The sequence below is a fragment of the Carassius gibelio genome, chromosome A20 (genome assembly GCF_023724105.1).
Source record: "Carassius gibelio isolate Cgi1373 ecotype wild population from Czech Republic chromosome A20, carGib1.2-hapl.c, whole genome shotgun sequence".
NCBI classification, from domain to species: Eukaryota; Metazoa; Chordata; class Actinopteri; order Cypriniformes; family Cyprinidae; genus Carassius; species Carassius gibelio.
The window spans coordinates 16,125,323-16,149,225 of NC_068390.1; the positions used below are offsets into that span (position 1 = coordinate 16,125,323).

The window sequence follows — 23,903 nt, forward strand, 5'->3', positions numbered from 1 at the left end:
AAAGCACAAGTTGCCTCTGCCTTGCCCCCCCACTGCCACAACATTTCAGTTGAATTATTTTGCTCCAGATTAAGAAAAGAATGAATTTGAATTCTAAAATCTGGACCAGTTGATGTTAAGCAGGCAGCCCCTGTAAATCTGAGGATATCGAAAAATCTATAATATGGGTATGTTAATGAGTCAATTGTCTTTTCCGTTGAAATAACATGAAACAACAACATAGATGTAATTGACTTAAGCAGTGTTATGCTGAAAGCCCTAGACTTAGATGGTGCTCTTCACTAAGCATTATAGGGTAGGTATTTGAACACACTTCGTTTTCATGAAGATGGGGTCCATATCTCGCTTAATACATCTGAGATTATTTAAAAGATGCCAGATCTTATAATAGTTATTATTGTTCTCTAGCTAATTTGGTTCTTTTTGTATCGTAAAGGGCAGATGTATATCATTCATAGATATACATATCTATTGCATTGATACTTAAAACCACTGTAAGCAATGCAGTGATTAGCTGGTGGCAAGACAGCATCGCAATGACATATAAGTTTTGTAAGGTTTGTAATTTAATTATATTTTATTCACAATAGAATATAGATGACATATCAAATATCATTTATCACATATCATTTTGAAATGTCATGCCAAATATTGGCTCATTTTGGATTTCATGAGAGCTACACATTCCAAAAAAGTTGGGACAGGTAGCAATACCTGTCCCATGTACATTAACTGGAAAAGTTAATGTACATATAAGGAACAGCTGGAGGATCAATTTGCAACTTATGAGGTCAATAGACAACATGATTGGGTATAAAAAGAGCTTCTCAGAGTGGCAGTGGCATGCCAGAGCGAACTGCAGAGTTTATGAAGAACAAGGGTCAACACTGTAAATATTGACTATAAAAGCCTTTAAAACTGATATGCTCATCATTGTTTTTCAGGATACCAAAGAAATGTGGAAAAATCATCTACAAATACTGAAGCAGCAAACATTACAAAAACAAAATGCATGTCACTACCAAAACTGTTGGCCATGACTATAGTATTACAGATTACACAACATTATATTACTTTCATATTTTCAATTATTATTTTAAAAATTTTGTCCCTGGATCAGTAGGGAACTCTTATAATAATGTAGCAGTGGTGAATCTAATCTCGTGCAGCAGTTATCAATCAATCATCATTCTCTGCACAGGAGACGCAGTGTACGGAGGATTTTTTTTTAAATGTTTTACGACAGTGTTTTATGACACCCTTGGCTTTTATTTTTTGAATATTTGATGAACAACCACCACCAAGACAAAAGTAACTGATGAATGTTTATTGACGTAATGTACACAAGAAATGGTATTATTGCAAATAAGCTCTAAGTCACATTTCACATAGGCTTGCTTGAAGACAAAAATGTAAGCAGATTTGTAGTGGTTGAAGGGAATGAAAATGCTGGTTTATCACAGGCTGCACTCTTGCAGCTTCTTGTCAGCCTGCTTCAGGGAGATCCAGGTGTTCAGCATGGATGCTCGAAGTTTGACCCAAACCAAATGGTCATTTAGACCCAGAATCTGAGCTGCAAACTGAGCGGCAGCTTCTGGAGAAAGAACTGTGGAGCAACCCAGACCTGAAAAAGAAAGAACGAGAGATTATTTAGGATTACACCTACAATACTGCAATGTACACTACTATTCAAAAGTTTGGGGTCAGCAAGATTTAAAAGAATAATGACAATAATACTACTTTTATTTAACAACAACACATTACAAGGTTACAAAATATTTCAATATCAAAGTTGAATTTCTCTATTTTCTTATGTAATTTAACAGTTCTTTTTCACAATATTACTGTTTATAATTTTTGACTGACTCTGTTGTAGAGTGCAGATAATCACATCATATTTAAGGACAGTTAAATCTATCTGTACCACTAGGCATGCGAAGAGATGACCAGATGTCCTGAGCACCCCAGTCAGGGGTAATGGGAGGACAGTTAATAACCGGATACGCAGTGTTTCCTGACATCACAGGACCTAAGCCATTACTTCTGCCCGCCACTGCAACAAAGATGGTTGGTATGCCATCACCTGAGAAAAAAATAATAATATTCATAGATTTAATTAAGTACTGAATTATGCAATAAACTCACTCTACTTAAAGCATTCTGGATTAAAATATTGATGTTTGAAATATTAACCACTGTAGCTAACACTAGTAGGTTTTTTTTAATATACATTTTATATAAGATAATAGTCTGCAGAAAAAAGACATTCTGTTCTTAGTGTTAGTTATGTAGTTGTGTTTGGTCATACCCTCATATTCAGCTTTGATGCGGAGTGTCTCATCAGGGCCTTTATGGGCAGAGTTGACTCTAAGATGGCAGGGAATACCATAAGAGCCACAAGCCTTACGGATCTTCTCACAGTGAGCCACATCTGAAGTAGAGCCCATCAGAACGATGACCCTTCCTTTCCCCTGTGACTCTAGGAGCAGCTAGATGCACACACAAACATTTTCTCATCAGATTCAGGTTCTTCCACAAAAATAGCCTTATTGTGATATTGGTTATATGTCACTGACAGCAGAAAAACAACAACAATAATCAGTTTGATCTATTAGGAATCCCATTCTAAAGTGAAAAGTTTCAGGCAGTAAAGGTGGTGATGTTCATTCAGACTGGGATAATTCATTTAGATGTTGTGCAAGACTTGGAATGGTGGGGGCACTGCGGTCTTAAGAGGTTAATGGTGTGAAAGCCTGATCTGGGTGAATTAACTAAATAGCACAAGGTCACAGAGCTCTACTTTAATGTTCAGCTTCTTGATGCAGTTTATGATAAATTAAATTGACTGCAGTCAGTTTTTATTACTTAAGGATCTTTAAAATCATGATTAAGTGGACTAGCGGCAGACAATTTCTTCTATATTGTGACATGCAAGTGTAATGAATGTCGTTCCAAAATCTGTATGAGTTGCCTTCTTATTTTGAACATAAAAAGATATTTTGAAGATTGCTGGTAATCAAACAGTTTGTGGTTGCCATTGACTTCCACAGTAGGAAAAAACGACATAAGGATGAGTAAATGACAGAATTTTTCCACATGATTTGCCACATTTGCGAGTGGTAAAAATGCTTGAAATGCTTGAAATTTAAAAATAATTTAATCCAGAAATCAGATAAGGGTGCAATTTAAACAGTTCAGTGAAAAATATGTTTGCCAACTATTAAAATTGCTATTGACATAAAAGGTTTTAATATCAAACCTGAGGTAGCATCACACACACAAACAGATTAACTGATCTCTTTCCCAAATTGCATTGACTGCTCTAAAATTTAAGACAAATAGTTCAGGACACAGTTTAGGACACAGAACAGGACACATACACATATTTTCGATAACTGTTTTATTTCCAGAATGATCTCAAAGTAAAAATAAGCGCTAAAGTCAGATTTTGTGGTGGCGGTGCTTTAAAATGAAATTAAGTGATGAAAAATGTTGAAAGTCTGACAGTTATTAGTTGTTGAGTACTACAGTAAGGTTAACTCTGACCTGCCGGATTTAAATGTTTGAAAATTATTATTAACGTTGGAAAACATTCATTCGAAATTTTAAAAAAAGCAAATGAAATGTAATCAGAAGTAATAAGTACCATCACTTTAAAAAAGTAATTGAAACAGTAACAATATTTATTACATTTTAAAACGGTAACTTGCAATTTGTGAACCATTACATTTCCAAAGTAACCTTAAGCCAAAAACATGATTTTAAAAATGAGGTGAATTTCATGCTAACTTGTGCAATTTTAATATGAATAGAGAGAGAAAAAAAAAGTGTGATTTGTATCGCTATATTACAGGAAGTGTAAAAAATTAAGTTTTTGTAAAACTTTGTACCTTGACTCGCTCTGCAACCCACTCAAAGTTCCTCTTCACCATCTGCATGGCCTCAGGAGTGACTTCTTTCAGGTCACGGTACACCTTCACAGAGAACACCATTTAAACTGACAGTCACAGTCATACAGATCATACTACAGGTAGATCAATTCTCTCTAATCAACGAATATCTGGAAAGACCTCGATCATAGCAGGACATCTGCTTCCTCAAAATTAATAAACTCTTAATGATGGCTAGCTTTACTCCAGTGAAGAATTTTAGTGTAAATTCTTTTCATGTCTGACATGTATAAGATGTTTTGCTATTTACCTGTTTGTCTTTCTGCTGGCTGCGATCCCCAGCAGGCCAGAGTCTCCACGAGTCGTTGTCAATCACATCAGCCAGAACAATCTCTTTTGTTGTCACGTTCACACCAAATTCAATCTAAAATTATGGTTTATGGGCATTAAAAATTTACCATAGGAATCAATAGTAGCAACTATCACTACCACCAGTTACACTAACAGAAACGTCCTTTAAAAGTGCTAGTTCAATACACTCCGGTTTCTTACTTTCATATCCACCAGCGTGCAGTCCTGTGTGGCCCAAGCCTTCTCCAGGACTTCAAAAATGGCCACTGTGCTTTTACTCATGATGTCCACCTCACAGCGGCCAATAGTCAAACCTGCCAACTCAAAACCAGCTGCCAAAAGCTGCTCCTCTGACCACTGAGGATCGTTATTGGCATCATCCTGAATGATGGAAGAAAAACTGAGGGCATCAATATAGGAAATATGTGAAATGTGATTGATAAAATGCCTTCTCAACAACTTTATTTCTAAATAACAGAACCTCACCTTAAAGAACATCTCCATTTTAAGAGGAGAGAAGCGGTAGCCCTCTTTGACCCCAGGGTTGCGTTTGAGGAAGGAGCCTGTGGCTATTCGTCTGCAGACCCACTCAATGGGTATCATCTCACATCTGGACGCCACAAAAGCGGTCTCAGAATGCTGCCTGACAAATGCCGTCTTGAACCCTGAAAGAGAGTGGTAGAGTCATGATTCACATTACTGTGTATAGAAATGATCAAATTATTGGTCTAGTAAATTAATGGCATTACAAGCAGAGAACAGATATATACTGACACTGACTGTGAGGAGTATAGGTATGACAGACAAAAGACAAATGCTTTTACAAAGTGAAACTGGGACAGCAGTCTTAACAGCCTGGACACAGCAAGCATGCGTGACATTTTCAGTTTAATTAAAGGAAGCATGGCTGTCACATGGCAGTCATTTCCCCAGAGTATACACACCAACTTTAATTCACTAAAATTGCTGAGGTTGTGCAAACTATTTTAAATGTAAATGCCCTCTTGCAACTTTGAATTTGGGCCTCTCTTGTCTTCAACTAGATAAAACTTTTGAGAAATACTTGCTTGCCTGTTTACAGCACACCACCAATCTTTTGAATGAATATTGTTTGTGACAAATGTGCAAATAAATTAACCAGCTTGTCAAAAGACGAAATAAAAACAAATCAACAGAAAGGAAATCTCACCAGCATCCTGTAAAAGTTTGAACACACAGCTGGTGGTCTTGTTGGCAATGGCTGCCTTGCCCTCCATCTGATCCTTCCGAACCGCATTGCCCGCTGTGATCTGATCTTTAGACTGGACCAGAACATGACCCGGCTCATCCACAAGCTCAAAGATCTGCTTGGTCTTACCCTCGTTCAGTTTTTTACCTAGTTTCAGTTCTTCACATAAAAACCAAGGGAACAATGCATGTTAATTGATGTAAGTGTATGTGACTTTGAGATGTAAATCACTGCAAATTATGGTGACACAAGCACATTTGGGTTTGAAATTATGACAATAAATATAGCCATAAGCAGTTTTTCAATCCATTATTATATTAATATAATAATATATAATACCAGTATTATTATATATTTTTTATTTCAAAATTGTACACCAAATAAAAATCAGTATGGCATAAGCAACACGAAGGAAGCCATTTTTCTGAAAAACATAAAACAATAAGGTCTCTTTCAGTCCCTCATGATGGCTTGGCAATTTTATTTTATTTTTATCAATTTATTTAATTTTAAATGTCAAATATTTGATCTTATTAAGAAAAGATCTGCTGGGGAAAAATTGACCGAGTCTAAGAAAAATTAAAATACCGTTTGATTAAATAAAAATAAAAAAATTGTAAAAAGTGTTTTCTTCTTGATGGATGCACCCACCACTTAATTTTCTTTAGAGCCATTACACAATTTTCTGAGAAAATCTTTAATAACAAAAGACTATACGTTTAACAACAGAGAGATACTTTCTAAAAACTTGATTTAGACTATTTTTTTAAACATTTCTACTTAATTATTGAAGCCTTATCATTTACTCCTATTCTGATTTAGCTTGACTGAAAATACTTATATTACCTCTAGTAATATTACCGATCGTTAGAGAAAAGAACTGAAGTATTAACTCATGCCATATGGGTGCATTTTATTCAATGCGCAACTGCAGAGTGCACGGAGTCAAAACATGATAACAGAAATAATCAAGCAGACAAATTTAATCAAACTTACCTGTTGTGTTCGCCATTACTGTTGATCTTCGTTTTTCCTGCAAAATATTATTAGACACTTGATTATTCTATGTTGCTGGGTTTCAACCAAACGTTTCAATAACTACTTGTAGATCGGAGAAAGGCTTATGTAAAGTATGTCGAGGAGGAGAGCGAGACTCAACTAATTTATTTTCAGCAGAGCAAAGCCTTGCGACACTCTGTCGATTCATAAAAACCAATCAGAGTCGTGCCATCTTTACCACGTGGGCAAAATCTTAATCTGCATACTTTAAAAGACAAAATACTTATCTATTGAACCGAAGCAAACAGTCTTACGGAATCTTTACAAACTACAATTGAAGTAATGCTGCGAAAGACATTGATTTATCCACCAGACTTTGTACGTTTATTGGTTGGACAAAACTTGCTCTTTTTTTTTCCCACAAAACTTTTCTGTTTTTCCTCTTCTCAAGCCTGTGCTTCAAAGCTGGCGATTTTGTTCATTTGTGTTGCCAGATCCTCTGCCGCATGTTCCGCTGCGAAACACGTGCTTCGAGTGACCAGCCAAATACACGCTTACAATACAAACCCATATAGCTCGCTTTAGAAAGGAGGATATGGAGTTTGAGGAGTCGGGCATTGGGGAGGAATGCGGGGTGTTCGGCTGCGTGTCTGCGGGGGAATGGCCAACACAACTGGAGGTCGCGCAGATTTTGACACTTGGACTTGTTGCTTTGCAGCACAGGTAAGTGTGCTGCTGCTAAAGGACTGGTTCCAATAGAGGTGACTTTTATTCTGGAGTTTGAGACCATGACTATAGAACAAACATTTTAAGATCATCCCTGCTGAAAAACATAACTTGCTGGTTTCCCAACATGGCCAGGCTGTTCTGTTGGATTTTAAAGGTGAAGTGGAAGACCATGTTAAACCATCTTAGACCAGCAATCTTTTGTCCTCAGTTAATCTTGGTAGCCCAATATTCAATAAGCTTTTGCTTAAACATTATGTTCTATACTTCTTTACAGATCATAAGTAAGTATACCAAATTTAGCATTTTTACCAATGTACTTCTAGGGGTTTTGGCCAGTTTTTAGCTGGTCAAGCTGGAAGACTAGTTTACTCCAGCTAAAACCAGCAAATAATCTTAGGCTGGGTTATTTATGTTTTCCCAGCATAGATCTCCCTGTGGTTGAAAAAAATCTTCCCAAATTAAATAAACCTCGTTTCACATATAGTATGGATGGTGTACAAACTAATAATGTTTTGTTCTTAATTTATGAACATGAATAATTCACTGCTGCAAGTTTTGCAATGACCTAATCTGTTTTCTTAAAGGGGTCATATGGTGCTGCTAAAAAGAACATTATTTGGTGTAATGTGTTTATGTAGTTGAAGGTTCAAGAAGCGCATAATTTTCCACATACTGTACATTATTGTTTCTCCTTCTATGCCCCGTAGATTTTTTTTACAATTTTACAGGGCTCATCGTTCTGAAATGCAAGGTGTGCTGTGATTGGCCAGCTATCCAGTGCATTTTGATTGGCTGAATACCTCAAGCGTTGTGTAAATGTTACACCCCTTAACATATTGTGATCGAGTCCAGCCGGAGCGACGATACATTGACATAAAACCCATTATAAATGTGATATAAACATGATTTCCAGTTGTGTCCTCTTTTGAAAGGCCAAACAAAGTAGTTTTACTTTATTAACGAAACAGCGAGCAGAGCAGAGTGAGCAGAGGCCGGAGGCCGGCTTGAGTGAGCAGAGGTGAGCCCGATTCTACGAAGGATCTTACGACAGCCACATGTGAGGACCCCGGGCTGGACTCGGCTTCATCTACAGTGAAAGGCAATCTGGTGATCCACAGTGCAAAGTTGATGCATTTTCTAAGCGACCAGCACAGATCAGCTCCAGGCATGACGAAGCGGATATCGTCCTCTTTTGGAAGGCCAAACAAAGTAGATTCACTTTCACAGTGAAACACACAACGTCTATACAACATAGCGTTAGCGACGGCAACAACAATACTACAACGAGAATAAAAGGTATGCCGCCTTTCTTTGCAAAAACATCTGGGCGGTGTTATGAAGCTCTTCCCACAGTGACGTAGAGATGTGGGGGCGTTAGAACGAGCCGTCTTAACTTTTATAAAGAATCTCTCTTTAGATTTGAAACTTTAGTCTTTGAAACTTTACAGATCTTCTCTATGCACCAAGAGCTTGTAACACTCCAAAAAGAAAGGAAAAACTGAAATCGCATCATATGACCCCTTTGATATTATAATGCCTTACAAATGCTGATGAAGCCCAAGGAAATGATAATAATAGTTTGCAATAGCCTGCAGCCATGCAGTTGAATCACACATCAATAGACTTCCATTGTCTTGCCGTCTCACCGATTGTTCAGATGTGATTGCATTAGATGCCATTGAACAGATAGAGGTGATCTCCATGATCGGAATGTATGGATCCTCCTCTTCTTTGCATTGGAAGTCTATATTCTCAGACCAATCTGTGCTGCTTTCTCCATCATCAGTGCTCTGATGAAACTGTTTACAAAGCAAACGATCCCCTAAACACACAAGATATAGTGTTATATGGGTCAAAGAACATCTTTGTTCACTGACAATTTCTTAATATGATACTAGGTAACACTTTAGAATAAGGTTCCATTAGTTAATGTTAGTTAACTACTTTCGTTAACATGAACTAAGCAAGAACAATCCTTCTACAGCATTTATAAGTCTTAGTTCATGTTAATTTCAACATTTACTAATGCATTATTTAAATCAAAATTTGTGCTTGTTAAAATTAGTTAATGCACTGTGAATTGCCATGAACTAAAAATGAATAACTGTATTTTAATTGACTAATATTAATGAAGATGAATAAATACAGTAATAAATGTATTATTCATTGTTTGTTCATGTTAATTAATACATTAACTAACATTAACTAATGGAACCTTATTCTAAAGTGTTACCTGATACTTCTGTCAGAATCCATTATCTATTCAGTAATTAATATTTATTTTATTGTAGCGTTATGACTCTTAGTTCCAATCCCTTTTATTTAAACTTTCAGATGACAAAATAGTTCAGGATTGTTTGCCACTGATGTGCCGCATCTGTTATGAAATGCTGTCTATCCTGTAAATGTGTTCTTATTCCTGTCTTGATTCTATTAGTCAAACTGAAGTCACATGATCAACTCACACCTCACTCTCACTCTGCTCATTACAAATTTGAGTTTGTCTCTGTATTGAGGAGAAAATAATGCAAAACCTTCATCTGCAGCTTTCCTTTTTCTTCCTTTGGTAGCCACTGCATGCTCTCCCCTTGTGTATGATGGGTCACTGCTGTCTACATTGCAAATGTATGCACACATATTGAGACAACACAAAACATTTCATTTAAAAGGATCATGGGTCAGTGGTTCTTAACTGGTGGGCCATGAGCAAAAAAAAGGGTTTGTTCTGATAGCATTGCTACCAGCAGAGGAAGAAACGATACTAAGTGCAAATAATTAAATGTAAATTTCTGTAATTATTAAAGGCCTTTCTGCATGTTTAAAGGAGGAAAACACTTCTCATATCTTGTGTTGCTGACGTCAAAGGCTTTGTGTTTGATCAAACTGTTATTTAATTCGTCAGAAAATGATGAATGGACTGGTTGCATCATCCTCAAATATGCCCTCATTTTCAAAATCCATGAACAAAGCATTGCAAATTAAAATAAAATATGACTACAATAAATATTGATTCAAGAATTGAATCGGTGTATTGTTGCAGTGTGTTATTGTCTTAAAAATATATATTTTTAAATTATTACAATTGTTTAATTGTAAAATCTTTTTTTTCCCATGATATCAAATTTGGTCATGCTTTGGGCCACCACATATCTAATTTCAAATTGGATGCGAAACCAGTTGAGAACCACTGGTATAATAATTTTATTACCTGGATTCCTTCTGTAGTTATGAGTGTCATCGTATATGGAGTCAGTGGAGACATGTTGTTCATATTCTATCTGAGGACTGCCATTTGACCTCAGTATCCTGGCATTCATTTCAGGCATCCCATATTCAACATCTGACACTTCCTCTGGTCTTGTTAAAATGCCTTGGGTGTCAACTTTGTTCCGAAAGACCCTTGCAGAAATGGCAGGAGATCTCAAAGCGGCCTCATCCATGGGTGATTGGTCATATCTAACCGCAACAATGTCATTGTCCTCCTGTGGAAGTCCGCCCATGGAGTGCTCATCAAAGGATGGTGGAGTGAACATCCTGGAGTTCCTTAGTAAACTATTTGTGTCGGAAAACTCGGTGTAGCTCAGACGACTTCTAGGAGGCTTGGACAAAAGGGCATCCAGCTGTTCGTAAAATCTCATGACACGGCGAGGATCTCCGATATCTGCTTTTCCTCTCTGCAGAGAGCGGTAGAGGTACTTCAGGTTTTTGTACTTGGTGCGACACTGTTTCCAGTCCCTTTCCACGCCCTGCTGAAGAAGCCTTCGTGAAATTTGCACGAATATGTCTTTGTTTCTGGTTGAGCCCTGTAGCTGTCGCTGAATGCCTTCTTCAGCCCAGATCTGAAGCAGTGCGGCCACCTCTTCCTCACTCCAATTTCTGCCCGAGTCGTGAACTGTGATTATGTTCATCTCGTTTGCTGCTGCTGTTGCTGAAGAAGAAATTAGTTTTTGTAAAAAAAAAATGAAGATGTTGATACAACATTCATGTTTATCTCAGAACTCACCTGCCTCTCTTGCAATCAGGGTATGAGTCGCGGCAGTCATTATTGTTTGCGTCTCTGCCAGACTTTCATCTTAAAGAAATCATGAACAGATGCAGATGATGAACTTGATGGTAATCTTGTACCATCACTGTTTTGTTGTAATTAAAAACACACATCTTACCGTCGTCAATCTTGATCACCTGTTCTTCGACAGGTTCACGTCTCATGGCCACCTGGTTCCTGTCTGGTATGTTCCTAGACGACTCATTCTCTTCAAATCCACCCTCGATGTCTTTACCCTGCATTATAGCATCAAGCTCAGCAAAGAACCTTATCGGCCGGCCTTGACTCTTGCTGACTTTGTAGTCATATTTCATGTTCTTATATTTGGTGCGGCACTGTCTCCAGTCTCGCACCACGCCGTGTTGGCGCTCCAGGCGACATGCCATCTCCTGGAAGATGGCCTTGTTTCTGTGGGAGCGTTGGAGCTGCTTGTGAACCTCCTTGTCGGCCCAAACAGTAAGTAGAGCCCGAACTTCCTTGTCGGACCAGTGCCTCCCTCCTTCCAGCCCTAGAAGTACATTGGTTCTCACTTAAAAACAGGTTTGGCAAGATCAGGCAGAGGAAAATTTAATATAAACAATGGGGTGGGATTTGCACACCCACCAGGTGGGTTTTTAAAATCCACCAGGTTTTTGTTTTGATTAGCTAAAGTATTTTAGTTGTCTGCATAACTAGAAAAATGTATTCATAAAAAAATGCTCATGGAGTAAGACAAGTTTTTCAAGACCATGGAAGTCCTGTTCTCTTCAAAGGGTGGGGGAGGGACAGTTTAATGCTTGTTTTTGTCTTATTTTAAATGTAGTTATTTTGTGGCCTCATAGTGGGCACTGGCTCCTGGTTGAGAACCACTGTTATAATAAAAAATGTTTTATTTTATAAATTTTTTAAAATATATATATTATTTATATTTGTAATTAATTATGCAGGTTACACACAAAATATAAAAAAGAGCAAATATCCAACTGGAACTTGAATGCTTCATTCAAAAATGAAGCATTTATGATCGTAGCTTTGTTATCATGTGAGTGTTACCTTCCTGAAGACCTGGCAGTGAAGCAGCCTCCTCTCTTCTGGCAGCCGTCGGCTCTTCATCTGCAATGTAAGGCCTTTTGGTCGGTGGCCTGCTATCTGCTGAAGAGTGTTTGTAGTTGGTCTGCGTAGGCCTCCAGTCTGGAAGAGCCATGCTCCTACTCTGAGCCTTACAGTCAATCCAGTCTCTACACACCCCAAGCTCTCTCAGACGGCTTGAGATAGCCTCATACTTGGCCCTGTTTTCTTCCTCTTCCCAGGCTTGTCTCTCTCTCCACACGGAAAGCAGTGCTTTCACTTCCTCCCCTCTCCAGTGTCCAGGTGTGTCCCTCTGCCTCTTGTCCTCACCAGCATGCCTTTTTTGTTGGTCTGTTTCAGGCTCCATGTTTCTAAGCTTGCCTAGAAATGGCTTCTGTTAGTTCGCCTCTGCCTTTATCCTCTCTGCTCCCCCTCCCTGTTGACTTTAAGCTCAGTGTCCAAGGCAACCAGACGACTGAGCCAGTTAGGAACAGCCACGTGACCGAGAACAGCCACATGACTGGCTTAAGCTGTGTGCAGCGGGGGAGGGCCAGGGAAGAAATGTGAGAAGTGGCTTGGCGAATGAGCTGCACTTGCTGCGTCGATCTTTACTCAGTAAGACACGTGGAATAGGCTCAGAGGCATTTGGCTGTGCTAACACGTCAGTTTCGAATGTCTTTTGTGTTTATTTGGTCACATCTTTGGGATGAACTGACAAAACTTTCCCTCATGCTTTCTGTCTTCTTTTCCCTCATACACTCTCTCTCTCTCTCTCTCTCTCTCTCTCTCTCTCTCACACACACACACACACACACATACTCTCTCTTTCTCTCTCTCATTCCTCCTCCCCCTCTTTCTCATTGTCATTCTCTGCCTAACCGCTTCACATAAACCAGTTTGATCTGCTTTAATCACACACTGTGCAGTCATTCACTCATTGAAACAGAATTGGTTTGATTTTGATTTTGTTCGTGTAAAATATCGGGAAAGAATGGGAGGGACACATTCTCTATTCAGACTATTCTTGCAAAGACATGTTTTCTAAGATTACCACATGCAATATCAATTCTTCACAAACACCATAAATGTTTCTTAATATCTGCACTTTATTATTATTATTATTATTATTATATTATTATTATTATTATTATTGTTAAAGGTACATTCCCTTGTTCAAAGAAAAGATTATCACATCAAGAAATTTATAAAAAAATCATGTAGGCTACACTCTCACATCATGAGATTAAGACTTAAGCCATGTTAGAAGCTTAATAAAAGCCTTTACATTTTTTTGTTAGGTCACATAGCTACTATATTTTTGGTTTGAACACTGACAATATGAATCACGCCAGATTGTAAATGGATAATTTCTACAATGTAATCAGTAACTGAAAACTTTTGTGTAATCTCCAGGTGTCAGTATTTGCTACTTTTCAAACTGCATTTTTCTGAAACAGCAATATTTTGTATCATTATAAATATCTTTACTGTTTTTTTTTTTTAGCATTTTAATGTGTCCCTGCTGAATAAACTAATTGACACCACATTTGTGATTGGTATGTATGTGTAAGAATGTATAAGACAACTGCTAAATCTAAATAACCTAAAGTTATTGTAGATCTTTAATGTGAAAAAAAAAAACCTCTTTTACTGTACTCTTTGTTCAATAGGGGTCAGGAGAGTGCTGGGATTGTCATGAGTACTGGAACAAACACACCAACATACACCACCCTAAAGGTAATGTAGGAATAACACAGCATTTCTATGCATATAGCATCTGCTTCTTACTTAAAACATGATTTGTTCCTGTCCCTTGAGCCAACACGTCAACATACAGCAATAAATGCAAGATTAGGCATGCCTGACATAATTGCTTCTCACAGGGCATGGGTTTAGTGAATACAGCTTTTAAAGCAGAGGATTTGCTGAAACTGCGCAATGGTAACCTAGGCATCGGACACACACGTTACTCCACCACGGGCATCTCAGAGCTGCAGAACTGCCAGCCTTTTGTGGTAGACACTCTGCATGGCAAGATTGCAGTAGCACACAATGGGGAACTGGTCAATGCCTCCGCACTGCGCAAGAAGGTGGGCTTCGATTCTTTAGGATTACATGAGAATCCACATACATTTTCAGGAGAAGGGAGGAGGTTTTGTTCTATTTGATATAAAGTATTTGGGTGTTGTAGGTTATGCGCCATGGCGTTGGCCTCTCCACCAGCTCAGACAGTGAAATTATTACCCAGCTCCTAGCTTTGACTCCGCCCATGGAGGAGCTAGACACTCCTGATTGGTTGGCTCGGTAAGTTGTGCATGTACACAAATCAAGTACTTGAGTAAAAGTACAGATACATATAATGAAATATTATTCCAGTAAAAGTACTTTTTAATGTACTGAAGTAAAAAAGTACTTATAGATAGATTTTTGCAATTTTATATAGGCTACTTGGTTTAATTTTACATGAGCAAAAACTTTTTTTATAATCCTACTGCTCAAAATACCTGGGATTTTCCCAAAATAACCACAATATGGAGTCAAGATATATTTTTGTAGTTGTTATGGACTACATTGATGAGAGTGATGTAGTAATGTTCACTGTGAAGCTTACACTGCGATGTACATGAGCGAAAACCGATTTGACCATCTGATTTTAACCAATAAGAAAAAAGTGTGTTTTAATGGTGTTTTGTAGAACATCACAGTTATATATGACATGAGAATAAGACTTGAAGTTAGGAAGAATATTTGAAGGGAAATAATTATATTTTCATAATGATTTTTTTCTTCTAAAAACTTGTCTGTGGTGTAAAAGGACCCCTGGCCAAATGCCCCCAGAGGGCATGACTTCCCACTTTGATCATTACTGTAGTTACCATGTTCTGAACATCACACCCTTTCTTTTTCCCCGTGATGTAATCTGTCTAGGTGGTTGAATAAAAATATTTAGACTTTATATCTAAAAATTATCTAAACTTACCAGTGTGGGGTAAGTTACTTTCAAAAAGTAATTAATTACTAATACTGATTACATCAATAGTGAATTTAAATTACTCTACCAATTACTCTGTCCATAAAGTAACTTAGTTACTTTATTATTCAAATCACTAATTAGGCTACGTCTTAAAATTCCTTTAAATCTTAATAGAAATTAAACTCTTTGTTCTTTCAGTTTGAGTCAAACATGGAATAGTTTAGCATTTTAGCTTAAAACAACTACTTACAAATACTCAAATTTTTTTAAATAAAAAAATGTAACCTCCTTTTGTTTACAGATATAAATACTGTGAATAAAAACATATCTGAATTTTAAAAAGGCATAAGAAAAGTCAAACAATACATTTCAGTTTGGCAAGTTATTTAAGGTTTCTCTCTGGATCAGGAAAAACTAAAAGTGAATGTGCTGGCATGCAGAGAGTTAAAGACACTTCATTAAATTTTATGTTTAGACAGGAAATTTTGACTCGCGAACTAAACTGTTCATTTGAATCAGTGAGTTGTCGACTCGAGAACCGATGCAATTCGTTTGGTGCGATTTGCAAACCGATTTAAAAAGTTTCATTGAAAAATAATCAGTTAATTCTTGAATTAGACACCGCTTCTGCGTGTCGGAGCACTGATATATTATAAGGAGTAACGATAGGTTTTATGAAATGTAGTGAAGTAAAAAGAACGATATTATGCTTTAGAACATAGTGAAGTAACTGTAAAAGTTAATCCAAATAAAACTACTACAGTAAAGTACAGATACTTGAAAAATACAGTACAGTACAGTAATGAATTAAAGCTACTCTGTTACTGTCCACCACTGCTGATTGCAAAGTGAAGTCCACTTCTGCAGTCTTCATTTTTATGTATATTTATTGTTTGTTTTTCTCAGTATAAAGAACCTGATGACTGAGACGCCTACTTCGTACTCACTGCTAGTGATGTATAAAGATGTGATCTATGCAGTGAGAGACCCCTATGGAAACAGGCCTCTTTCTATTGGACGTCTAGTGCCCATCTCCAGACTGCACAGCTCAGGTGTGTGATTGAGCAGTGAGGGAAAGGGTTTGAGGTCACATCTCCGCATCTGTCATGAGTTTTGGTCACTTATATTTTTAGGAATTTCCTATATTTGATGACAACACAACAGATGCTTTAAGTGCTGTTAAGAGCTATAAATATTGGTATTATAAATATTGGTTTTATAGTTACAGTGTAAAATCAAATAATTAATTATTTTTATTATTGTATTAAAATTATTATGGCAAATATTTCTTATTGTTTAATTAATTTTAGTAGTAATAATAATAAAAACAACATGTATTATCTGTGAACAGCTCTCACACACAACTAAAAGGTACAACATGCTACAACTGGTCATCAACTTCTGAAACCAACATGGACACAATCATACAACAACAGAGGCAAAGGCCCAATTATATAGTGTCAAGACCATCAATTTAGATTAAAATGGAGTGTGACTGTCATTTTAGTATTTTAAATGTAGTAGCTTAATTGTTTATCTCCATGATTTTTGGGGGCTGTTAAGAGGAATATGTATATATTCATGACTGTGCATGTCACAGGATGCAAAATAAAGTCTGAAGTGGTGCATGTGGCCTGCCTGTGCAGTACATAAGGTCTATAATTGTGCTAAACTTGTTTTTAAATAAATTTTTAACTTGTAGGTGCTGAAGAAACAGACACTGAAGGCTGGGTGGTCTCTTCTGAGTCCTGCAGCTTCCAGTCCATTGGAGCAAAGTATGTTCACATCATTCTAACAGAAACACTTTGATTACTCTTTTTGACTATCTATGCATTTCTTTAAAGGAGTTTCCATCTCAAAGCCTTCTCTCAAATCATTTAGTTTGTTTATTGTGCATGTGTTTTAATTTTTCTGTTGTTAGGTATTATCGTGAAGTACAGCCCGGAGAGATCATCCAGATCTCTAAAAATGGAGTGAAGAGCCTGAGTGTTGTCCCACGGCCAGATGGAGACCCTCCTGCCTTCTGCATATTTGAGTATGTTTACTTCGCCAGGCCAGACTCCATATTTGAAGGTAAGTTCATAATGTTTAAGATCATTCTTATCTTTTGAGTGAAAGGAAAGATGGTGATTTAACAGTAATATTTGGGTTAAACCAAATGATTGGGGTTATTAAGATTTACAGCCACCTTGTATTGTTACAGATGTTGGTAGTATAGTGTGAATAAACAGCGTGTTCACTTTCTCCATATTACCTGCACTCAGATTTCCCCATTTGTTCAAGTCTGTCTTATGATGCTTTTTGTTAAAATTTCAGATCATGCTTCTACATTTTTGTATCCCAGCTCACAGTTAGTCTGATCAAACAGAGTGAAGGTGAAGAGAAGTGAAAGTCGTGACATTTGCCAAGTATGGTAACCCATACTCAGAATTGGTGCTCTGCATTTAATCAATCCAAGTGCACACACACACACCATGATCACACAACCGGAGCAGTGGGCAGCCATTTGTTCTAGCACCTGCAATTATACCTTTTAAGTAAAAGGGAACACCACAGGCCTTTTTCTCAGTTTTCTCGTCGCCTACTAAAAACAAAAAAACAAAAAACATATTTTTTTTATTTAAAACCTATTTTCTCACCAGTAATTTAAACTGCTCAAAAGTGAGTCAAGATAGTAAGCATTTTAAGATTTCTATTTTAAACAACTACTGTACTTATGTCTGTTCATCAAAGAATCTTGAAAAAACATGCTGCACAACCAGTCTCAACTTTGATAATAATAATAAATGTTTCTTAAGCAGATCAGCATATTGGAATCATTTTTGAAAGATCATGTAACACTGATATTTAATATATTTAGTTATAACATTTATTAAGAATCAGTTCTTTCAAAAACATTAAAACAAAATCTTAGTGACCCTAAATTTGGACCCGGTAGTATATATTATTCAGTATTATGTAAAGGGTTTTAATGATATATTCATGTAATACTAGGTGAAATAAAGTAGTATTTTTGTGTGTGTTACAGGTCAGATGGTGTATACAGTGAGGCAGCGCTGTGGACAGCAGTTGGCCATTGAGGCTCCCACTGATGCTGATGTAGTGAGCACTGTTCCAGAATCAGCCACACCTGCAGCATTAGGATACGCACAACAAGTGAGTAATAAGGATGCTGTGCACATCTGCTATAATGCTTTATTGTTTCTGATCCATTAAAAAGTGTTACATTCTGTCACTTTCTCAGTCAAGGCTTCCATATGTAGAGGTGCTGTGTAAGAACCGCTACGTGGGCAGAACATTCATTCAACCAAACACTCGCCTACGTCAGCTTGGAGTTGCCAAGAAGTTTGGGGCGTTAACAGATAACTTTGCTGGCAAACGAGTGGTGCTTATTGATGATTCGATTGTGAGGGGCAACACCATCTCCCCTATTATTAAACTGCTAAAGGAAGCGGGTGCCACAGAGGTAAAATATATTTGAATCAGTACTGTATGTTTGCTGCTTTGATCTATTTTCACAGACACCATGTTTTTGTCTCGTCACATGACACATCACAGGTCCACATTCGAGTTGCATCACCTCCAATCAGGTTCCCTTGCTACATGGGCATTAACATTCCTACCAAAGAGGAGCTAATTGCTAACAAACCAGAGTTTGAGGATATAGCAGGTTATATTGGTAAGTCAGGAGCAGATTTGTTTAATTCCTAAGGTTTTTTAATGAATACACAAATTATGAAAGTAATAAAAACACTTCCCATCTGAAAACAGAAAATTTTAGTTGATAATTATTGGGTTTGTTTTTTCTTTGCTCTGAGCAGGTGCTACAAGTGTCCGTTATTTGTCAGTTGAAGGCCTGGTATCTGCTGTTCAGAGTGGGATAGAGTCACATGGGAAAGATGAGAGGATCAGCACCAAGACTACTAGATTTGGTCATTGCACAGCCTGCCTCACAGGAAAATACCCAGTGGAGCTGGAGTGGTGAATTTCGTCCCTCCGAACTGCTATTCACATAAATGTCTATTCATTTCTGTATAGAATAGTTTTTTGTTTGTCTTTTGAAAATCTTTTGTTAATATTACGAAAACCAGAAAGCTGTTGTGCTGCTTTAACAATTGTAAATGTCATTAAAGCCAGGCCAAATACTGTGTGAATTAAAATAAAACATGCTATTTTTCCTATTCTCAAACATTCCTTTAAGAGTTGCATTAAAAGCATTCCTGTTGCTGTCAGATTTTAAACCACTACTTTTAGTCAAGATTCTTTCTAGTAAAATCACTACAGCTTGTAAATATCAAAACGATGAACCGATCTGTTTCAGTATCCTTGTAAGCTTCTGGACTTGTTTCTTTCTTTTGAATCTATGTGAGCTTTAGAATGCATGCAATTGTTATGCTTTTTCTGTTAGTCCTCAAGAATGCACAAAATGAAACTACATGAAATGCACATATTTGTTTATTAAAAATGACAAAAAAAAATAACTTGAATTATTAACAGATAAACATTACATTCATCAACGCACATGTAATTGGACACTTGTTAAAAAAGCAATACTGGGTTGCATTAAAATTTATAATATTTCAAAGTGACGGAAATATTTACACAGCAAAATTTTAACAAACTGCTGCATTTACAGGTACATAATATTTCAAAAAAGAAAACAGGAAAACTGATTTTTAAGCACGAAGTCCCATGCTTTTTCAATAAGGGAAACTTTATATATTCACAATACACGTTGTTTATCCCACAAGGGGAAATGCAGGCTGTGGGACGCGTACCGGAAAGCACATCACTGCAGAAGACCATACTGCAGTCGCCTCCTGGAGAGACTGAAGAAAACAGATTCTTACTCACCATGTTAAATATCTGATCATTCACAAAAACTAAAATCTTCATTTTTCAGGAATGCACAATATATTACCATCATTTTGGTTGTTGGCCAATATTGCAGATTTTTCACTAGAATTCACTATAGCACTTTAAAAAAGTTATTAATTTTGGTTAAAGTTAGTTTTATATCTTATTTATGCAAACTATATTAGACAGAATTTTAATATTGCTACATCCCTAGAAAAAGTCATTTATGTACTAGTTAAAATGAAGGCTGTGAGAAATGAACAGTACTTTGTGCAGAAATTACCTAAGAGAGAGTGGTGAGGTGCCCTGGTTAATGGGTCTCATGGGCGATACAGCTGTTGAAATAAAATATTGATGAGTTAACATTTTGTAATATCTGTAAGCGAGATACAGAGGCCGTGATGATACGGAGCAGGTATTTTTAGACATTAAAATGTGACTACAAACCCTCCACTGTATGAACTCTGCTTGGGGCATCTCTCTGCAAAGGAAGTGGAGAAACCAATGGTTTACTCTTGTTATTGTTAAACTATTAAAAAATCCTTTTTGTTAACTGAAATACTGTTGAAGTAAAATATTAGATCAAAAACCTGAACGGATATTATAAATATTGCCTTGGCAATTATCTGAAATAAGTACAAAAATGACTAAATGGCAATTCAAAATAATAAATAATACTAAAACAACTACAACTAATATATATATATATATATATATATATATAAAATGCATAAGTCATATCGTTTCTGCTCTTACCCAAGACATATTTAATTTAGCCTCCCTGATTTTTCTGAGGTTTCCAGTGCCCATGAGGAACCGTGGACTGGGGCACTGTAGGAGGACAGCTCTATCCATGGTGTGTTTGTCTTCAAAAGGTTCTGACATGCCAGGGGTGATATAGCTGTCTCTCAGCTGGAGATGTTTAAGTGGAGAACGACTCTCTCTGAAGCGTTTGAATCGGAGTGACTCTTCCACTTCGGGCTGACGGGGGCGTTTCTTGAGCTTGTCTCTCAGGGGAGTCAGAGCGAGAGCAGACATGCTGGAGGAGGAAAAGCTGGGGCTTCGGGACGGCTCCTTCATGTGTCTCTCACACAGGTGACAGTGGGAGGAAGGACACGGCGATGATGTCCCACGACAGATGAAGTGGTGATACAGCTTTCTGAACTCAGCATCAATCTGCAGTTCACTGAATGAGCAGGTGGACTGAGGGCCAGAAAGAGAGCGTTGACGCTTGGATAGAGTAAAATGGGATTTCTCCACCTTGGATAAGCTTCGGTCAGGGTGGTCGTAAACAGACCACCGGGGTGAGGACAATGGCACCTGTTTGGCACCATAAGGAGATCTGAGGACCTCAGGATGGGACAGATGGTGGACAGGAGACCTCCGCTTTGGACTTGCTGTTGAGTTTATGTGTCTTTCCATGTTCAGCACACCAGGTCTGAAGCTACTTTTTCCACTAGGAGATAAAACACCAGTGAGACCACAGTGAGGGGAGGGGACTGGAGAGTGAAGGCGGTCCCTGAAACAGTCTTTATTCAATGAGGAAGGTCGGGAGGAGACTGATATTCCTCTCCGGTCAATAAGAGACAGATCTGCTCTGCTTTGTCGTGGAGACATAAGAACCGATGAGGCAGGAATAGCATTAAATGTTGGTCCAACCTCATAGGTTTGATCCAGATCTGGAGATTGGTCACTACATGAGGGGGAACCAGTATATGCAGGTGTGGAGAAGTCAATCACACGTGCAGGTTTACTTGTTAAATGCATATCAGTCCATGTACACTCATCAGTCACACCGCTCACATCCACGCTGTTCCTCCTGGGTGAGTAAAAACAGGCACTGGCCTCATAGGATGAATTTTTGAGTGGCGAAGACCTTGATTTGTTCTTAAGCAAATGTTTAAGTTTGTCAGTGCTCTTGAAACAGTTGCTAATGTTTCTTTGAACTGGACTTTGACTGGTAAATGAGATCTCTGTTGTTTTGTTCAGAGTGCATTTGTGTCTCTTATTAATGGATGCATTGCGATGCAATAGGCCACCTTGCCAGTGTTTGTGGCGGTACTTCTGCACTACGGCCCTCGCCGTATCAGTCACGTGCTGTCGCCGGTATGCCTCACCAATCTGGTTGAGCATGCTGGGATAGACATCCAGGAGGGTACTTCCATGGCTGCTCAGTGTTTTCTCCAGTTCTTCATCCTCTTCTTCAGGCTGAGATGAGTCACCCCACAGAGAATCAGATGTGTTATTCAGATTCATAGAGAGCTGGAATGAATCACCTCTGTGCCCTGGAAGATTATAATTGAGACATGATTGTGATGGCAGCTCTAAATATAATTTTTAATTTCTTCAATAAATGAATGTAAGAGCATACAGTGGGTAGTTCATAAATAAAAAAACTCAAATGTTTATTTTGTGCTAATAGACATATAATTGTTATATACTCATTGCTTACACAAATTTTCACTGTTTTCCTTTTGACTAGAGCCATTAAGATCATCCTCAGTGATCCCTGACACATCCATCTGAAACTGGTGGAAATAAAAAAAATAATAATAATTAATAATAAAAATACTTTGTGTTTAATATATATATATATATATATATATATATATATATACACACACATACATACACACATATATATATATATATATATATATATATATATATATATATATATATATATATATATATATATATATATATATAACTACCTGATCATTCTCCTGGTCCTCAAACTCTATAAAATACATAGGATAAAAAGATTAAACATGAAAAATAAGTTTAAATAGCATTATAGAAATGACCCAAAATCAAAACATTTTGTTTCTTACCCCTCATCGAAATGTCTGCTCTAACTCGAGTCTGCATATTAGAAAATAAATTTAATATCGATAGAAACTTTATGCAAACTTACACAAACTTGGGCAAAATAAAACAAACAAAAAAAAAACACACCCATATTTCAGGTCAAAGCTAATGTAAACTTGTGTATTACCAGTTTATACTATCATGATTATGTCCTACTGAAGAGCACCAGTATCTTATTTGCAGTGGGAATTCATTATGTCCATGAATATTAAATAAACAAAATCTAAATATTTCAGAAAATATTCATGTTAGATATGCTTTCTGGGTTATATTTACAACATTGACTCTCACCTTTAATGCTTCCAACTCACGTTCTCCCTCTACACTGTCAATGGGCACAGGACCTGCAGTCATTTAATACACAAACTCAGAAACAAATCAATGTTCAGGTAAAAACAACACAATATATATTTATGTATTTATTTGTAATAGTCCAGAGAGTAGAAATGCTTAGATATGAAGGTTTAATTTCGATATTTTAGCCTACCTCTACCAGTCCTGCAGGTCATTGTTTTCAGACAGACGTCTATCCCAGGATCATTCAGACTAGAATACTATAAATAACGTAACAAACAGGCTCTGTTAAGATTACACGTTTACACATATATTCGCTACAGTTTTTTAGAAACATATCATTTGGTAAAAAATGCGCCAATATAACGTTACTTTATCTGTAACATCTACATCTACGTACCTTTTGAAAAATAGCTTCCATTGCGTTTCTAAACACATCGTCGTTTCTCTTGAATTGATCTGCATATAAAGAATTTGCAGACATATTGCATTAACAAAATCTATTGCAAAAAAAATATTTGACCAATATAAATGGAGATGTACAGCAGCAACACGCCTGAACTTTCAAAATTCTCCCCGAGTGAAAAATTCGAGCTGTGATTGGACGTTCTTTCAAGC

At 37.2% G+C, this 23,903-nt stretch overlaps 3 protein-coding genes across 8 annotated transcripts; 1 reads left to right on the forward strand and 2 right to left on the reverse strand.

Annotated features, from left to right (window-relative positions):
- Positions 1 to 1,312: 1,312 nt before the first annotated feature.
- LOC127938623 (multifunctional protein ADE2) lies at positions 1,313 to 12,718 on the reverse strand. 4 transcript variants are annotated; one of them, XM_052535348.1, is made up of 15 exons: positions 12,275 to 12,718; positions 11,361 to 11,750; positions 11,201 to 11,269; positions 10,406 to 11,119; positions 9,732 to 9,809; positions 8,844 to 9,019; positions 6,466 to 6,502; positions 5,431 to 5,628; positions 4,728 to 4,906; positions 4,443 to 4,622; positions 4,201 to 4,314; positions 3,891 to 3,974; positions 2,309 to 2,489; positions 1,925 to 2,083; positions 1,313 to 1,624 (listed from the first exon to the last, which is right to left on the reverse strand). In XM_052535348.1, exons 1-15 carry the CDS (start codon positions 12,654 to 12,656, stop codon positions 1,458 to 1,460), a joined length of 3,108 nt encoding a protein of 1,035 aa, XP_052391308.1. In that variant the 5' UTR covers positions 12,657 to 12,718; the 3' UTR covers positions 1,313 to 1,457. The 4 variants fall into 4 exon arrangements, with proteins under 4 accessions (XP_052391308.1, XP_052391307.1, XP_052391309.1 ...); XM_052535347.1 differs by having other exon boundaries at positions 10,406 to 11,125; XM_052535349.1 differs by lacking the exons at positions 8,844 to 9,019; positions 9,732 to 9,809; positions 10,406 to 11,119; ... (1 more) ...; positions 11,361 to 11,750; positions 12,275 to 12,718 and adding an exon at positions 7,036 to 7,101.
- On the forward strand, positions 7,049 to 19,444 carry LOC127938625 (amidophosphoribosyltransferase). 3 transcript variants are annotated; one of them, XM_052535354.1, is made up of 12 exons: positions 7,102 to 7,191; positions 13,794 to 13,845; positions 13,960 to 14,026; positions 14,173 to 14,379; positions 14,481 to 14,593; positions 16,170 to 16,315; positions 16,966 to 17,038; positions 17,185 to 17,336; positions 18,292 to 18,419; positions 18,508 to 18,729; positions 18,822 to 18,942; positions 19,085 to 19,444. In XM_052535354.1, the coding sequence occupies exons 3-12, from the start codon at positions 13,985 to 13,987 to the stop codon at positions 19,246 to 19,248; spliced, it is 1,368 nt and encodes a 455-aa protein (XP_052391314.1). In that variant the 5' UTR covers positions 7,102 to 7,191; positions 13,794 to 13,845; positions 13,960 to 13,984; the 3' UTR covers positions 19,249 to 19,444. The 3 variants fall into 3 exon arrangements, with proteins under 3 accessions (XP_052391313.1, XP_052391314.1, XP_052391315.1); XM_052535353.1 differs by lacking the exon at positions 13,794 to 13,845 and having other exon boundaries at positions 7,049 to 7,191; XM_052535355.1 differs by lacking the exons at positions 7,102 to 7,191; positions 13,794 to 13,845 and adding an exon at positions 7,910 to 8,493.
- A 256-nt stretch (positions 19,445 to 19,700) lies between these two features.
- On the reverse strand, positions 19,701 to 23,890 carry LOC127938624 (uncharacterized). The gene is made up of 10 exons (XM_052535352.1): positions 23,686 to 23,890; positions 23,479 to 23,545; positions 23,283 to 23,335; positions 22,955 to 22,985; positions 22,835 to 22,860; positions 22,573 to 22,648; positions 20,877 to 22,405; positions 20,568 to 20,601; positions 20,404 to 20,455; positions 19,701 to 20,092 (listed from the first exon to the last, which is right to left on the reverse strand). The coding sequence occupies exons 1-10, from the start codon at positions 23,767 to 23,769 to the stop codon at positions 20,053 to 20,055; spliced, it is 1,992 nt and encodes a 663-aa protein (XP_052391312.1). The 5' UTR covers positions 23,770 to 23,890; the 3' UTR covers positions 19,701 to 20,052.
- Positions 23,891 to 23,903: the final 13 nt, after the last annotated feature.

Coding starts and splice junctions, on each gene's coding strand:
- LOC127938625 (XM_052535353.1), top strand. CDS start 7,064: ATGGAGTTTGAGGAGTCGGGCATTGGGGAGGAATGCGGGGTGTTCGGC. Junction 16,316..16,965: donor CTCCAGACTGCACAGCTCAG/GTGTGTGATTGA, acceptor TTTAACTTGTAG/GTGCTGAAGAAACAGACACT. Junction 18,420..18,507: donor CATTAGGATACGCACAACAA/GTGAGTAATAAG, acceptor TCACTTTCTCAG/TCAAGGCTTCCATATGTAGA.
- LOC127938623 (XM_052535347.1), bottom strand. CDS start 12,656: ATGGAGCCTGAAACAGACCAACAAAAAAGGCATGCTGGTGAGGACAAG. Junction 3,975..4,200: donor GCCAGCAGAAAGACAAACAG/GTAAATAGCAAA, acceptor TTCTCTGTGAAG/GTGTACCGTGACCTGAAAGA. Junction 1,625..1,924: donor ATCTCTTCGCATGCCTAGTG/GTACAGATAGAT, acceptor TTTCTTTTTCAG/GTCTGGGTTGCTCCACAGTT.
- LOC127938624 (XM_052535352.1), bottom strand. CDS start 23,769: ATGTCTGCAAATTCTTTATATGCAGATCAATTCAAGAGAAACGACGAT. Junction 22,986..23,282: donor GTGAGTTGGAAGCATTAAAG/GTGAGAGTCAAT, acceptor TCTAATATGCAG/ACTCGAGTTAGAGCAGACAT. Junction 20,456..20,567: donor CAGAGTTCATACAGTGGAGG/GTTTGTAGTCAC, acceptor TTATTTCAACAG/CTGTATCGCCCATGAGACCC.